General features: G+C 39.4%; 1 protein-coding gene across 9 annotated transcripts in view; it reads left to right on the forward strand.

Moving 5' to 3' along the window:
* elna (elastin a) overlaps positions 1-15,227 on the forward strand; it is a 52,494-nt gene extending 37,267 nt beyond the window's left edge. For 8 of the 9 annotated variants that reach the window (XM_080054087.1, XM_080054090.1, XM_080054094.1 and 5 more), the window contains 21 exons: positions 1,232-1,366; positions 1,548-1,688; positions 1,963-2,103; positions 2,285-2,419; positions 2,694-2,834; positions 3,016-3,156; positions 3,431-3,571; positions 3,756-3,890; positions 8,118-8,144; positions 8,246-8,260; positions 8,383-8,412; positions 8,745-8,792; positions 9,265-9,321; positions 9,410-9,490; positions 9,634-9,690; positions 10,317-10,388; positions 11,077-11,115; positions 11,588-11,644; positions 13,048-13,083; positions 13,519-13,587; positions 13,726-15,227. In XM_080054087.1, coding sequence (XP_079910213.1) covers positions 1,232-1,366; positions 1,548-1,688; positions 1,963-2,103; positions 2,285-2,419; positions 2,694-2,834; positions 3,016-3,156; positions 3,431-3,571; positions 3,756-3,890; positions 8,118-8,144; positions 8,246-8,260; positions 8,383-8,412; positions 8,745-8,792; positions 9,265-9,321; positions 9,410-9,490; positions 9,634-9,690; positions 10,317-10,388; positions 11,077-11,115; positions 11,588-11,644; positions 13,048-13,083; positions 13,519-13,587; positions 13,726-13,775 — 1,748 coding nt within the window. In that variant the 3' untranslated portion in view covers positions 13,776-15,227. The remainder of the gene's footprint in view (positions 1-1,231; positions 1,367-1,547; positions 1,689-1,962; positions 2,104-2,284; positions 2,420-2,693; positions 2,835-3,015; positions 3,157-3,430; positions 3,572-3,755; positions 3,891-8,117; positions 8,145-8,245; positions 8,261-8,382; positions 8,413-8,744; positions 8,793-9,264; positions 9,322-9,409; positions 9,491-9,633; positions 9,691-10,316; positions 10,389-11,076; positions 11,116-11,587; positions 11,645-13,047; positions 13,084-13,518; positions 13,588-13,725) is intronic. The other variant, XM_080054093.1, reaches the window with a different exon arrangement.
* The last annotated feature ends 620 nt before the right edge of the window (positions 15,228-15,847 follow it).

The raw sequence follows: 15,847 nt of genomic DNA on the forward strand, positions 1-15,847 counted from the left end.
TGGCAATAAAAACTTTGGATCTGGAATAAACTGTTTAAGAAATATAGCTTTCGGAAAAAAAGTTGTCTTGTCGCACAAATCACCCCACGTAGTGGGGTGATTTGTGCGTCATTGTGTCACAATGACAAAGTCACCATCATCATCTTTCTGGCCATCTGAACTCTCATCAGTGGTGTCGTTAAGTGGAATTGAGATGTCACTCTCTTCTGAGCTACTGTAGACAATCACTTTCTTTTGGTGACCAGCGTATACAGCCATGCCACTGGCACAACTCTCAGAAATGTACTTTGCACTAGTTGCTCCGTGCTTGTGGAACCAACTGCCACCTGACAAATGTGATTCCCCCTACATTTCTGCCTTTAAATCAAGGCTCAAAACCCATATGTACACCCTGGTGTTTCCTCCCCATTAACCTCTGCACTACTTACTTACCTCTGCACTACTATCTGTGTTTATGTGGATGTATGGGCTTTACGTCTTTTATTTTGGTTATTGTTATTTTACCTTCATTGTTTACCTACTGAATGCACTATGTACAGCACTTTGGACAGTGCAAACTGTCATAAATGTGCTTTTATAAATACATTTTACTTACTTACTTACTTATAACTCACCCAGGCCCTTGCGCACAAATCACCCCATCCCCAGAATTTTGGATAATAGGCATGATGCAGCAATTTAGGGCTGACATTGTGCTAACTATATAGACTCAAAGTGTAGCATACCAAAGCACTAAAACATGTGTCAAATGTTTTCAAACGTGTCTATAATTGTTCAGACACAATAATCAAAAAACCTTGATCATGGAAATTTTACTTTGAAAGGCAAAACACAGTTTTTTGAGCTTAAATGTGCTTATATCTTATTCCTTGTGTCTCCCTTCTTTACAGGATGAGTCAAATGGATGGCTCTTCTTAAATATGTGGTCACATTTCCAATTTCTTCCACGGTTTTCTAGAAACAAGGGGTTTTGCAACTTCCAAAATGCACAAATCACCCCACCTTCCCCTATATGAAATCATTCTGATAGGATCAACAGACTTCAGTTTTCAATAATTACAAAACTCTTTCCTCATTAACTTTCTCTAGCCATACTGTTTATGGATTTAATTAATTATTGTATAAATTACACCTTTATACTACTTTTTTTTGTATGATTTAATTTAATTGTTAGAGCTCACCTTAAGGGTTTTGTACAATCTATCTAATGTGCTCTACTTCCCTTAATCAGGTGTCGCAGGAGGAGCAGGAGCAGGGCAGGGAGCCGGAGGATGGGGAGTTCCAGGAGGAGCAGGATTAACACCAGGTCTAGTACCAGGAGCAGGAGCTGGACAATACTCTGCTGCTGCAAAAGCTGCTAAATACGGTAATCAAAATAAGCACACATAAGCTACACATTTGGGAAGAAAAAAAATGTGAATAAAATAATTCACAAAGGAAGGGTAAGATTTTCAATGATTATAAATCTGTTATCTCACATTCGCTGATCCTGTTCAATGTTATATTTAATTATCTGTAATGCAACCTGCTTTATTTTTCTAAATCAGGAGTTCCAGGAGGAGCAGGAGCAGGGCAGGGAGCCGGAGGATGGGGAGTTCCAGGAGGAGCAGGAGCAGGATTAGCACCAGGTCTAGTACCAGGAGCAGGAGCTGGACAATACTCTGCTGCCGCAAAAGCTGCAAAATATGGTATAATAAATAAGCACACAAAAACTAATTTGATACATGCAGAGGCATTCAATAGTAGCTATATGAACTCATTCTGATAGGATCTACAGAATTCAGTTTTCAATCATTACAGAACTATTCTCAATAACTTTATCTTGCCGTGCTTTTTATAAAGATGTATTAATTATTGTATGACTACGTCTTACTTTTTTGTACATTAACTTTTTTTAATTGTTAGGGCTCAATTTTACGGTATTGTACAATTTATCCAACTTGCTTTACCTCCCTTAATCAGGTGTCGCAGGAGGAGCAGGAGCTGGAGCAGGGCAGGGAGCTGGAGGATGGGGAGTTCCAGGAGGAGCAGGATTAGCACCAGGTCTAGTACCAGGAGCAGGAGCTGGACAATACTCTGCTGCCGCAAAAGCTGCTAAATACGGTAATCGAAATAAGCACACATAAACTACACATTTGGGAAGAAAAAAAATGTGAATAAAATAATTCACAAAGGAAGGGTAAGATTTTCAATGATTATAAATCTGTTACCTCACATTCGCTGATCCTGTTCAATGTTATATTTAATTATTTGTAATGCAACCTGCTTTATTTTTCTAAATCAGGAGTTCCAGGAGGAGCAGGAGCAGGGCAGGGAGCCGGAGGATGGGGAGTTCCAGGAGGAGCAGGATTAGCACCAGGTCTAGTACCAGGAGCAGGAGCTGGACAATACTCTGCTGCCGCAAAAGCTGCAAAATATGGTATAATAAATAAGCACACAAAAACTAATTTGATACATGCAGAGGCATTCAATAGTAGCTATATGAACTCATTCTGATAGGATCTACAGAATTCAGTTTTCAATCATTTCAGAACTATTCTCAATAACTTTATCTTGCCGTGCTTTTTATAAAGATGTATTAATTATTGTATGACTACGTCTTACTTTTTTGTACATTAACTTTTTTTAATTGTTAGGGCTCAATTTTACGGTATTGTACAATTTATCCAACTTGCTTTACCTCCCTTAATCAGGTGTCGCAGGAGGAGCAGGAGCTGGAGCAGGGCAGGGAGCTGGAGGATGGGGAGTTCCAGGAGGAGCAGGATTAGCACCAGGTCTAGTACCAGGAGCAGGAGCTGGACAATACTCTGCTGCCGCAAAAGCTGCTAAATACGGTAATCGAAATAAGCACACATAAACTACACATTTGGGAAGAAAAAAAATGTGAATAAAATAATTCACAAAGGAAGGGTAAGATTTTCAATGATTATAAATCTGTTACCTCACATTCGCTGATCCTGTTCAATGTTATATTTAATTATTTGTAATGCAACCTGCTTTATTTTTCTAAATCAGGAGTTCCAGGAGGAGCAGGAGCAGGGCAGGGAGCCGGAGGATGGGGAGTTCCAGGAGGAGCAGGAGCAGGATTAGCACCAGGTCTAGTACCAGGAGCAGGAGCTGGACAATACTCTGCTGCCGCAAAAGCTGCTAAATATGGTATAATAAATAAGCACACAAAAACAAATTTGACACATGCAGAGGCATTCAATAGTAGCTATATGAACTCATTCTGATAGGATCTACATAATTCAGTTTTCAATCATTACAGAACTATTCTCAATAACTTTATCTTGCCGTGCTTTTTATAAAGATGTATTAATTATTGTATGACTACGTCTTACTTTTTTGTACATTAACTTTTTTTAATTGTTAGGGCTCAATTTTACGGTATTGTACAATTTATCCAACTTGCTTTACCTCCCTTAATCAGGTGTCGCAGGAGGAGCAGGGGCTGGAGCAGGGCAGGGAGCCGGAGGATGGGGAGTTCCAGGAGGAGCAGGATTAACACCAGGTCTAGTACCAGGAGCAGGAGCTGGACAATACTCTGCTGCCGCAAAAGCTGCAAAATACGGTAGATGAAATGAGCACACACATTTAGAAGACTACACATTTAGAAGAAAAACAAATTGGGAATAAAATAATTCACAAAGGAAGGGTAAGATTTTAATAATGATTAATATGTCTCACTTTATCTGATCCTGTTCAATATTATATTTAATTATCTGTAAACTAAATATGTAAGTTCTCTAAATTAGGAGTTCCAGGAGGAGCAGGAGCAGGGCTGGGAGCTGGAGGACTTGGAGTTCCAGGAGGAGCAGGATTAACACCAGGTCTAGTACCAGGAGCAGGAGCTGGACAATACAATGCTGCCGCAAAAGCTGCTAAATACGGTAAATGAAAATGAGCTCATAAACTACACTTTCAGAAACATTTTCTTTCAAATACATAAATTATCATAGGAAGTGTAAGATTTATATAATTATGAATCTATTATCTCAGTTTATCTGATCCTGTTCAATGTTAGATTTAAAGTTGCTACAAGGAACTTTAAGTAAAACGGTGAAAATTTGACAATGACTATAGACAATTTCAATCCATCCAAAGTAAGGTAGCCCATAAGTGATTCCCATAGCCATGTCTTCTAGTTCTTCATGTGGGCATGCCCAGGCCAGATGGGATACGTAGTTCCCCCAGGATATTCTGGGTCTGCCCCTGTGTCTCCTCCTAATTGGATGGGGGCAAAACACCTCCACAGGGAGGTGTCTAATAGGCATTTGTTCCGCTGAACCACCTCAGCTGACTCTTGCGCAAAGAAGCAATGGTACAACTCAAAACTCTGTCCGGATGTCTGAGTTTGTGACCTTGTCTAATGATGAGCTAGCCACCCTACGAAAATACTTTCGAACTTCAGAATCTATGATGTGGTTAATTTGGTCATAATGCAAAGCTTCTGGCCATAGGTGAGGGAACGTAGATTGACGGGTCGATTGAGAGCTCAGCCTTCAGGCTCAGCTGCATCATTACCTTGACAGTTTCAAAGGTTACTGCTGCTGCTGCAGCACCAACCATCAGTCGATCATGCTAAACTTTACTCTCCCTCGTGAAGAAGACCTCAAGATACTTCTTCACCACTCAACCTGAAGAGAGCAATCCTCTTATTTCACAAAAGTACAAGGGCTACAGACGTGCAGGTTTTGACCCTCACCCTAACTATTTTACACTGAGCCACAAAAAATTCCAGCTTTCACAGGAAATCATGGTTGTTAAGAAGCCTAAACCACCTCAATTACATGAAGATAATACCTAGTCCGGTGGCCCCTATACCTGGGCAAACATCCTCAAGATTCTGTCAATGAAAATCAAGGCGCTAGTCTTGTACAGCCCATCACCCAGTCAAAAAGGTAGGGATAGCTCTCTCTATGGTAAGGCAATGATCAAATGCCTTATTATAAAGGTACTGGTGCCTTATACCCTCGCATAACCCAATAAGATGTACTGGAATGACAACTCCAGGAGTTTAAAGCAGGTCCATTGAATTGGCATTGCTTCTCCTGAATCTGAGGTTCTACAATTATCCAGAGCCTCCTGAAGCACCATAGCAAATGCTTTTTCAGAAGACTTAGCAATGGGATCATTATTTTAAAATCAAATGAACACAACCTAGCACCTTGCCACTGCATGGCTTTGCTTTTTGACTGCCAGAGAGACTTCTTCACACAAGCCTTCCAGCTCTGCCTCTTTTACTCATCTACCTTTGGCCTAAGAAGTTCTGGTACCAGCCACACTTACAAACCAATGTATCCTGGAATACGGTGTTTGTTTGGACAATCCATGACTTGCTCAAAAGTCCAATAACAAGACACCATTTGAGTTCAGATCAGGTTTATCTGTCATTGCCAAGGCCAAGTGTTAAAGGTGCTCTTTACTCATGGCAACTCTGGGGGGGGGGAGGAAGTCCAGGCCCTATCCACAAGTTGTGTTCCAGAGCAGTAGCCCGAAAAGTGGCAGCATTGTGAAAAAGTCTGATACATTTGAAAATTATAATAAGCATTCAAGTAGGAGTCAAACTTACTGAAGATAGCAGGGGGGTTTCAATTTGCTGACTCAATGTGTGACTCTCGTAGGAGGGGTTGGTGGATCAGGACTTGCTGTGCCAGGAGCTACTCCAGGCACAGGCATCAGTGGTGTTCCAGACGGTTCTGCTGTGGTGGTACCAGGTGGTACAGGTGTTCCTGGAAAACCGGGTAAAGCTTGGAATACAGAATTTTATTTTCTGAGGTGACCCTTCTTTATGAGCTTTGCATTTTAAATTATATGTGTATTGCTTTTACAGCAAAGGATGTAGATCTTTCTGGAACTCCTCAACCAGGTACAGTAAACTGCCCGGAATCTGATACCTATAAAAATCTACTATGCACACACGTATACACATATGTTTTTGCAGTATATCTGTACACCATATAGGAGGCAGAGGGAGAAGCATCATTTCCACTTATATTGACAATTGCACCTTGGTGTGACTGCACCAGTACTGTGCCATCATTTATTACATCTACATTTTCCTCATCCATTTCCTGCCCATAAAGCTTACATGTTGTTTGTATTGCTAATGCTACAAGCTATTGACCATCTCTAGCTTACAGCCTCCCAGCTGTGGCAGTATCAAGGTCCACCTCACAGCTTTTACCATAGCTAGACTCTGTCGCTCTGCACCTGTTTAAAACACAATTGATGAAACTGGAACTTGTTGTCTTTTAGCAGAGACCACGCCTATTTCTGCAACTGACAAGGCCCCAGAGGTCCCAGCGCCCAGTAAGACTTGCTGTTTGCATGCAACCTTTGACTATATAGCAAAATATTTAATATTTAACATGTATCAAATTGTAGTTGAGTTGTTAGGTATTTGCTACAGATGTTAAACATTATGAATATGATTATTTCTCCAAAATCATGCACTCGAGAATCTTGTTTTTATTAACACAGGTGTTTGCAGGTCTACATCAGTGTTGCACAGCAACAAGATTTAGCATAATAATGATTACAGATTATATTAAGCATAATGTTTTATCCAAATGTAAACAAAAGGGTCACCAACTTTGAAACCTACTAGTGTTTTTGGGTAATTGCTTCTTTTATTTAACCTTAATGAGAGTTGTTCATCTTCTTAATACTGTTTGGAAAAAATTATAAAAAGAACGTTCTTAAATATAATATAAAATAATATAAATATAAATATAAATAAATTATTTTGCTAGGTAGTATTAAGCTTCATTTTGAGACTGTAAGATAGAAACAAACAATTCAGTAACTTCTTTCAGCATTACACATAATCTAGCGAAGTGAAATATGGTTTTGGTATGGCCTTTCAGTTACAAGAATATTAACATTTGACATCTGTGCCTTATATACAGTATGTACAATCCTTAGTAAGCAGTCTTCATTTTATGTTAAAAGAGAAGTTGATTTAGTATCCGGAACCTGCCACCTCCTCATTATAATGCCAGTTGTTGTTGTCTCTTTCTCTCTCAACAGTACTTGTCTTGTGTGTTCCCTTCTTTTTTACTAACAGCTCACTTTGCTTGATGGATTACTTTCATGCATACAATACCTGTCTTGTATATCTTTGCATGGGAATTGCAAATCAAACATTTGTTGTGTGTATATATAGATATGCTGTATATACAGACTGCAGGCAAATCTGATTTGTTTCTCATATCTGATTTTCAACAGTTTGACTGTCCACACTGTCAATTGCAAGTAAACAATTGGGTCCATACATCACCGCTCTGTGCCGACATATCTGCATGGGTTACTGTGGTTACGATGTAGGCCTACACGTCATTATTTTTGCTGGTGATGCATTTTTCAGTATGACAAATGGAAGAATGGAGATAAATCCTCTCGCCATCCAAACATTTGCGCTGTCAAGTCATGGTGTCGAACTACTCCGCCGCACCAGACAGTCAAGATATTTCCACATCTGTCTGGGCTTTTATTATATTCCGTGTCGATGCCTGTCAAATTGGTCATTGTGTCATTGTGTGCCGCGTTGTGAGTGATGCAATAGACAATCTACTATACGATCTGATTCGAAAGACCAGGGCACCCTAACTTAAATTAAGACACATCTGTAGAATTCCGTTTTGAATCACGTTTCAAACCACCTAGCCCTGTGGTTTGGGTATGATTGGTAAAAACTTTTTGCTGACTTAATAAAATCAATATGGATACAATCTGAATAGGCAAAAAATCCGATTTGGGCTGGCAGTCTGAACAAGGCCTTAGTAGGCTATGTCTTTTGTTTGTTTGTTTGTTTGTTTGTCCTATACCGTTCCAACATGTTAAATTAAGCTATTTTATAGTTTCACTATTAACACAACTAAATATTTTGTTACTATTGAAATAACCAAGTGTAGGAAATACATTAAAAGACAATTTGACTAATCTAGTTTTCGTTCTTTTTGCACCACGTGCCTTTGTGATCGATGCATGAAAACAGGCGGTGAGTTCAGAGTTTATATTTTTGCAGTTAATTAATTAGATTCTGTTGTTTTGTTTTGTTTTGTTTTGTCTTGACCTGTCTTGCTCTGCCTTTTTTCCTCTGGTTGTTTTAACAGAATCCGGTGGAATTATTCAGCCTGGTGGTAAGTTGTACATATGAAATTGTTTTTAGTCAATCCTTGTACTGAATATGTCATTACTTTATATACTGTAGCTAAACTTGATGATACTTTTTTATTCACAGCCGGCACAGGAGTTGGTAAATAAAGATACATTTTCTCATATTGCAAATATACCAACAAACACTCAACAAAATTTAATTTCATGTGTTATTCAGACATTATAAATTTGACAACACTTCTTGTGTATTTAATGCCACAGGTGGAGCAGGTGTTGCAGTGCCTTCTGGTGGTAAGAGCAGGCTTCTTTTTATTTTGCTCATGTATTGATACCTTTACCAGATGTTTTTCTTTGTTAACATTTTTGTAATATTGAATGATAGATGGTTAATGTGTTCTGTTTGCTCCTTAAGTTGGAACCACAGTTCAACAACCGGGAGCTAGGACATTATTAATACTTTTATTAATTTAAGGACGCCATGTTGTATTTAGCCTGAAGCCATCGAAACTATGTCATTGTAATGTAAACTGTACCCATCTTACCACATGGGGGAGACATAGACAAATACAACAGCTATGGTCGTCTGCCTCTGCTGCATTCTAACTTAACACTGCTATTTTTAGGTGTTGGTGTTGGCACAGGTGGCAAAGCCCCTAAACCGTTTATACCAGGTAAACATGGCTAATATTTACCTTTTATAGGCAAAAAGTGTTCTTGCTCAGTTGATCTTACTCTTTCTATTACCACAAATCAACATGAAATGAATGAACTTAATCAAGAATATTCAGTATTACCTTCAAAATGATTGTGTAGCTCTTTCTTAAACATTAAAGTACTTAAACAAACACACACACACACACACACACACACACACACACACACACACACAGCATCTTAACTCCTTCAAGACATTTCAGAGTAAACAACCAAAGTACGTTATCTATACACTGTTTATTATCCTCAATGTTATAGATCAAACTTTCTCTTAATGTGCAATATTGATCTTACTGTGTACATTCTGTCTAGGCAGAAATGATTCAAATTTGAATCGATAACAGCAGCAGTTAAAGTATAACAAAAAGCTGCATCCAGCCTTTCGCTGCCCAATTATATTATTATTATTACCCTACCCCTACTCTACAGGTACCGGAGCAGGTGTTGGTCCAGCTGGAGGTGGATATCCCTATGGAGCCTATGGAGGCAAGTTCCCTATGTTTTCTTTTTCTTTTACATTTACATACTTGGTTTAAATTGCAGTGACATTACTTCTCTGTATTCTATGCTTTAGTCCCTTATGGTGCTGGTATCGGCACTGGTGCTGGAACTGGAGCTGGAACGCTGCCTGGAGCTAAGCCTTTGAAACCCCCAGGTATGTGTTGTTGACAAACCACTTGATCCAAAGTTTATCCAATGGATGATTTCTTGTGTGTTTTTTTTTTTTTTTTTTGTGGATGTAAAGTATTTCACTTTTTGCATGTGAATTCCGCAATTTTGTGTTGTCCTGTTTTGTAGCAGTGGGTGGAGCAGGAGGTGGAGCAGGAATCCCACTGGCAGCAGGAGGTTATCAAGGTCAGAACACACTTACATCACTTCATCCAACAATGCTAGGAACACTTGACATAGGTGTCTGTTGATGGGTAGAAACAAGGCAAATCATAACTAACTGCCTGGCTATTTCTCTTAAATTCTTCAATTATTGCTATTTCTAAGAAAAAAAGGACCCCGGTATAAACTGTAGGAGATTAATTGACCTACCAGACAATAATGCTTGATAAAACTATTCTCTGTCATCATGATTCAGGCGGATACAGGCAGTATCATCATGGTTATGGGCAGGGTATGAATGAGAGGAGAGGAGGCCAAACTCTTATACACAATGTTCCCCTGACTAAAAATAAGAAAGAGCTGGGTTCTTCCCAGTGCCCAAAGTGACAGTTGGTCAGGAGGTGCCATCGCATTGCACTTCCTGTGCAGGAAATAGGACAACATGCTGATAAGTTTCCGTGTGGGGAATAGCTTCAGGAATGAGAAGGCAGCCGGATACCACCGTGAAGGAAATCAACTGGTGTTTTAGTGGAGACAGTTATTACAGTCTTTATTTGTCCGGCTTACAATCCTGTGCCGGACATCAAGAGGTAAACCTTTTAGGAGTCTTTGTCACCACATCTCATCCAGTCTTCTGTTTCGTATGACAGGTGGGCTGACGTATCCCTCTGCTGGTGGACTGGGAGGTGTTGGTGGTGGAGGAGCTAAAGCACCCAAACCAGGTAGTGTAACAGGCATGTTACTGTTACAGCACATGGAAATGGATTAACTTGGTATCATCCCTAAAAATTCACCCGTTAATATGATACTAGAATATTTTAGTAATGTACCTTATAAACTGTTATTGTTTTTATAATAAGAAAGCATTAGTTCCCTTTTAATTGTGAAAAAGAATCCTGCTGAAGGATAAGAATGACTAAGTTTATAGAAATTCACTATATTTAAGGATCCTTTTTAGTATGAACATCATTTTGTATTCTGTATGAGCCATAAGGAAAATACATGTATTATTGGAGTAAGTTATACAATTGCACTGTAAAATCTGCCATGCTAGTTGTATGGACAAATATTTAGCAAAATCCAGCTCCTCCAACGGAAATCAGAAATCCCTATGGGTTACAGTACCGTTAGGAGTTTGTAAATGGAGTGAGTCAACAACACAACATTTCCTGATTACCGTTAGTAATACTGTGGACAACATCAAAGTTTGGTAATTAGGAGATAACAAAAAAAAATCTGCAGAGTCCTGCCCTAAAAAGCAAAACTGTGCCAGAGGACGTTTGGGTGAGGTTGCTACTTTGATCTCGGCTTCAGGTCACTGGAGACAAATAAACTGATAGTACTGCATGCACAAAACCCTAAGAATAGACACACTATCATGATTTGTGTATTTGAATTTCATTGGAACAGGCTATGGCAATCTTGGAGGTGGCGCTGGATATCAGCCAGGTGAGGAAAAAACACAATTTTGTTCAGTATTTACCACTTTCTGTCTCTTTCTGTATTGCACACATTTCACTTTAACTGTCCGTAACACACTTAACACTTTATGCAGTGTAGCTTCTGATCCTGCCTCTCCTCCTCCTCGGTCCCTTCCTCTGCACATCAATGAGGGATGAGTGTAATCATACAGCAGCAGCCGGCAGTGCAAGCTCCTCACTGCCCCACAGATATTGAACTGGCTGATTATTAAAACGCATGGCCCTAATCCTTCTCCCAAAGGCCAGAGAGATATTTTTCCAACTATGGTTTAACAACTTTCCTCATTTGCCAGTGTAGTTTTTTCCAAACAGAGAGGTTTTACAACTAGGTTGTTGATTTACAAATATTGTCACTAACGCTATACACTACTATACACTGAAGTTGTTTTTTGTCAATGGTTTTGTTGAGTCTCAATGGTAACAGTTTATTCATTTTACAGGTGTGGGTCCTGTGGTACCACAGTATGGAGGAGCTTACCCCCAACAATACTACCAAGGTACCAGTAGCTTCATGTGCATGTTATGTGTCTTTCACTTGCTAACGAGGATTTTGTTCAAATCTTCCCTGCTGAATATGACAAACATTATAATTGTGTTGGGTGGTAAACAGTGTTATGTGTAGGGACCTTTGAGGGCCATCGGCTATGTCATAAATCAATGGAATTGACTCAACAAATGCTAGAATAGAGCCATTTATCTTATGGAGTTGGAGGCAAGAGAAAACAGTATAGGAGGATGTGGTTAGAGTGATGTTAAGTGTAAGCTTTAAACAGTAGGGGTTAAACATTATACATATAACATAATATTGATTTAGTTTATGATCTATACTCTTCAGCCTCACAAAAGTGTCCATCACCATGTTTATATCAATGTAGTTACTGAAAGGTTTTTATAAACGTTTCATTAATATTTTTTCATCTCTGTTTTTGGTTTGCTACTGAAGGGAAATCATTAAACTAAGGTTTTCTGGCATCCAAACTGCCTCCACTTAGAGCAGAATTCCAAAGTTCAAAAAAGATTCATAAACTTTTCATCCGCTGTTTCTGGATCAGGAGGCCGATTATTGTACACCTGCCAGCAGCCAGGTAACGCAGCTGGACGCATGACAGGAAAGGGAAACTGACCCCTCTCTTCCCCATTTTAGACCTGAGAGCATAAAGAAATGGAGAGGAGACCAGTTCTATAACCCTTCTCTCCTTCCCTTTATGACACTTCCAACTAAACACAATGCAGCTCCAGCTTCTGCACACTTCCATGTAATCTATGTTTACTGTTTCTATGTTATCTCCCCTGCAAACATATCTATTTTTCACCATGTTGCTAGTTGACATAGAGTGAAAGATTATAACCCTGATTCTGTTCATATCACATTCAAATTGGAAAGTCCTGAATTTCTGTGGTAAAATTATTAATTTTGTTCATGAATGCATATCATATTCTGATTTCAAACAATACATATGTTCACTTGATTTTTTTCAAACAAACTTCGATTGAGGGCTTTTCAATTTTAACATAAAATAATTGTATTTCTAATTTTTCACACTCAAATTGTTAACACTCATGGGAGGCTGATTTTGCATAAGGGAATTTAATTGTGTTTGATTGATTGCAACATGCATATTTCTCCTGAGCCCCAAATTACAAAGAGATTATTGTAATACAACAGACAGTGGAGCAAATTAAAAATATATTGATGTTGGTTGCAATCTTTCTCCCACTTCATTCAAATTTCAGCAGCTTATTGAGCAAAACAAAAAGATTTTTCTTAGCTTTGACTACTTACTTTTGTGTGGCAATATAAAGAAAGGAAAACCTCTGTCACTGAAACCGCTGCGACAGATCCACAATGGTTTCACCTCATCTTTAGTCTAATCGCGTCATTGTATTTCATTTTGCCTAGGTGGATATGTACCAGCCCCACTGACTCCTCAACAAGGTAACAAACACCTCCTAACATCTCTCCATCCACCTTAAAACCACCACATTATGATATGTGATAAGTCGTTTGTGTCGCCTGAATCACAGTCCAATTTTCCTATTTCTCTGTGAACATGTCAGATCATTTGGATAAGATTGGAGTGTGAGTTGGTACTGTGTGTGCTTGTCAGTGCAGATGGCACGACACAACCACAGTCTCTCTGGTGGGATTATATCAAGTAAATAAATACTTAAGAGTTGCTGAGGGCCTTTGAGGGTGACTTTAAATGTAAAGAAAGTAGATTGTGATTCTTACACAGGCAGGAATTTTATAATTCTTCTATGGGTGGCTAGTGGTAATCGCATTGAGTCATTAAACATTTGTACACCAGAAGAGCATTTTTAAGTCAAAGGTAAATAGCTCATATTGTTTGTTCTCTTTGTTGTTTTGCAGCCAAAGCAGCCAAGTACGGTCCATTGCAGGCATTCCTGGGTAGTGCCGGAGGGGCGGGGGTCAACAGAGGTAAGGGACATAAACATTACTCCAGTCAGTTTTGTCCAAATGAAATACTGTATACAAAAGTCTGCTACAGCAAAACAGTTATCCCCAGTGTGTGCTGTGAAAAGACTAATAGTGTATCCCTGCTGGTCTTTGCTGCAGGTGGAGTTGCAGCAGGATGCCAGGGCAAATACTGTGGGAGGAGAAAGTAGAAGATGTCTTGAGATCCAGAGTGACTTCAAGAAACCATGGTGCTACTGCATGATCTAGAATGTACATTTTATATGCAAAAACAAACCCCATTACAAAAACCTTTAAGAATGTTTTTTTCTTTGACTTGACTTCCAACGTGTTTTTATACAAAACCCACCAACCCAATTGTGTACGTGTTCTGATGTGACGTATGTTATCGATTGTTTAATCGTTAATTATGGTCAAGTTAATCAGCTTTAACTCCCCGTACTGCACCAGCCTATTTACAAAACGAAGAGCGTGTTTGTGTCACCGTGTGTTCTTCTTATGCAATAATGTGTATATGTATGTGCGTCTATGTGTGTGTTGTGCGAAAGACTGTCTGAACCATCGGCTGCCAATGTGACCAATGAATGATTACTGGTTTTTAATCCTATAAACCAAGGTGAACTGTCCTTAGCGTAACTTGCTTACCGCGCCGAGGGTTTGGGGTTGGTCGAGGCTCGTCCAAAACCTGATAAAAATCCTGCCAATCTCAGCATCGTTCCTGGCTCCACCGACTCTGCCGCTATTTTTAGGCTTGCTGGGTATAAAGCCGCAGGAGTTGGGGCTCCGGCCAACCCATCTGCTCTCAGCAACTTTGCTGATTCTAGTTGCTATGCAGTTCAGTTTTCTCAGCATTTGTTATGTTGCCAAACTTGTGATGTATGAAGAGCACTTTCAGCTCTGAGGAACGTTATGCTGAAAACAATCAAAGCGCTACAGGATCTTTAAAAACCTATGGGAAAACCAGTGTTGCCTTTAAAAAGTGTAGATACTACTCTGGCACGTACATTATAAATGTTTAATAATGTGTAACTTCAGTCCGACTCGAATGTTTTGTCCCATTGCATACGTTATTTACATTCATGTAACTTGTGATTATTCAAGATTATTTTCAATTTTTTTGCACCATGATTTGATTCATAGCTTTATTGTTTATCAGGAATGCGTGGACATAAAAACCAGAACAATCCTTTGCTTTTTGCATTTATTCAATGTTTAAAATTGTAATACAGTAGCCTACAAGACTTAGTCTAATGGGTGCGTTTATGTGAGGCACACGCTTTATTGTTCTTCATGTACTTGAGATGCTTTTTAAAAGGCTTACTGACCAAAGGTTCATGAGCGCTGTTGCCAAGCGACTCCATCTCTTTCTGTAACTGTGTACTGTATTTTGTACTAATTTGATGAAAGCCGGCTTCGGTTCCGTCACTCGGTGCTATGTAAGAACTGTCTTTGAGCCTCGCTGGGTCAAACCTGGTCTTATGTGCCGTTGGATACCCTTCATCTTTATTTAAAACTGTTTTTATAAGGAGAAACAGTGTGGTTTTGCACTTTTTATATTTCCACGACACACATGTGACTTGTTCGCGGATATCCTGGCATTTTATTTGCTTAATTAACTAACAAAATAAATGTTTTAAAAGATATTGTGTCTTCTTGGTTGTTTTTTCCCCCTCTGTGTATATGTGCATTCCTCCACCGCAGCAGCAGCTCGCACTGTGAGTTGATCAAAACCACCTGGGCTTGGGTGTCAAGGGATCAAGGTTTGCTATAAGCCCCACATACCACATATAGCGATAATATCTCAGGTTCCTGTCCTGTCTTCTTGTTGCATCTCAACTCTGCCAAATCTTCACCGTCTCTCCCACTGGGCAAAATAAAACAGAAAGCATCAGATAAGAGCATTTATAAAATCAGATGTGTGGATGATTTGGCAGAGCTCTTCATTGCAATGACAACAAACCCCAGGTTGAGAGCAGACAGTCTGCCAGTGCCCCAGTCGTGACTATCAACTGTTCTTGTTGTGCCAGCTGGAAATAATGAACTCACGTTGCCGTTCCCTGAAGATCTCCTGGGAGGATAAACAACTGACCCATGATCCTGTAGGCCAAGCTCACACAATGTTGTTACATGACCTGAGGTCTTTTACGTAAGCTGTAAACACACTTCAGAAATACTACAATGTCACCATGAACTGCAGTTTACTGATTTAAAATGTTTAATAATAAAAACTACAAACCCCTCTGGCACAAATATTTCAAATTAC

The sequence above is a fragment of the Ammodytes marinus genome (genome assembly GCF_949987685.1).
Source record: "Ammodytes marinus genome assembly, chromosome: 3".
Classification (NCBI taxonomy): domain Eukaryota; kingdom Metazoa; phylum Chordata; class Actinopteri; order Uranoscopiformes; family Ammodytidae; genus Ammodytes; species Ammodytes marinus.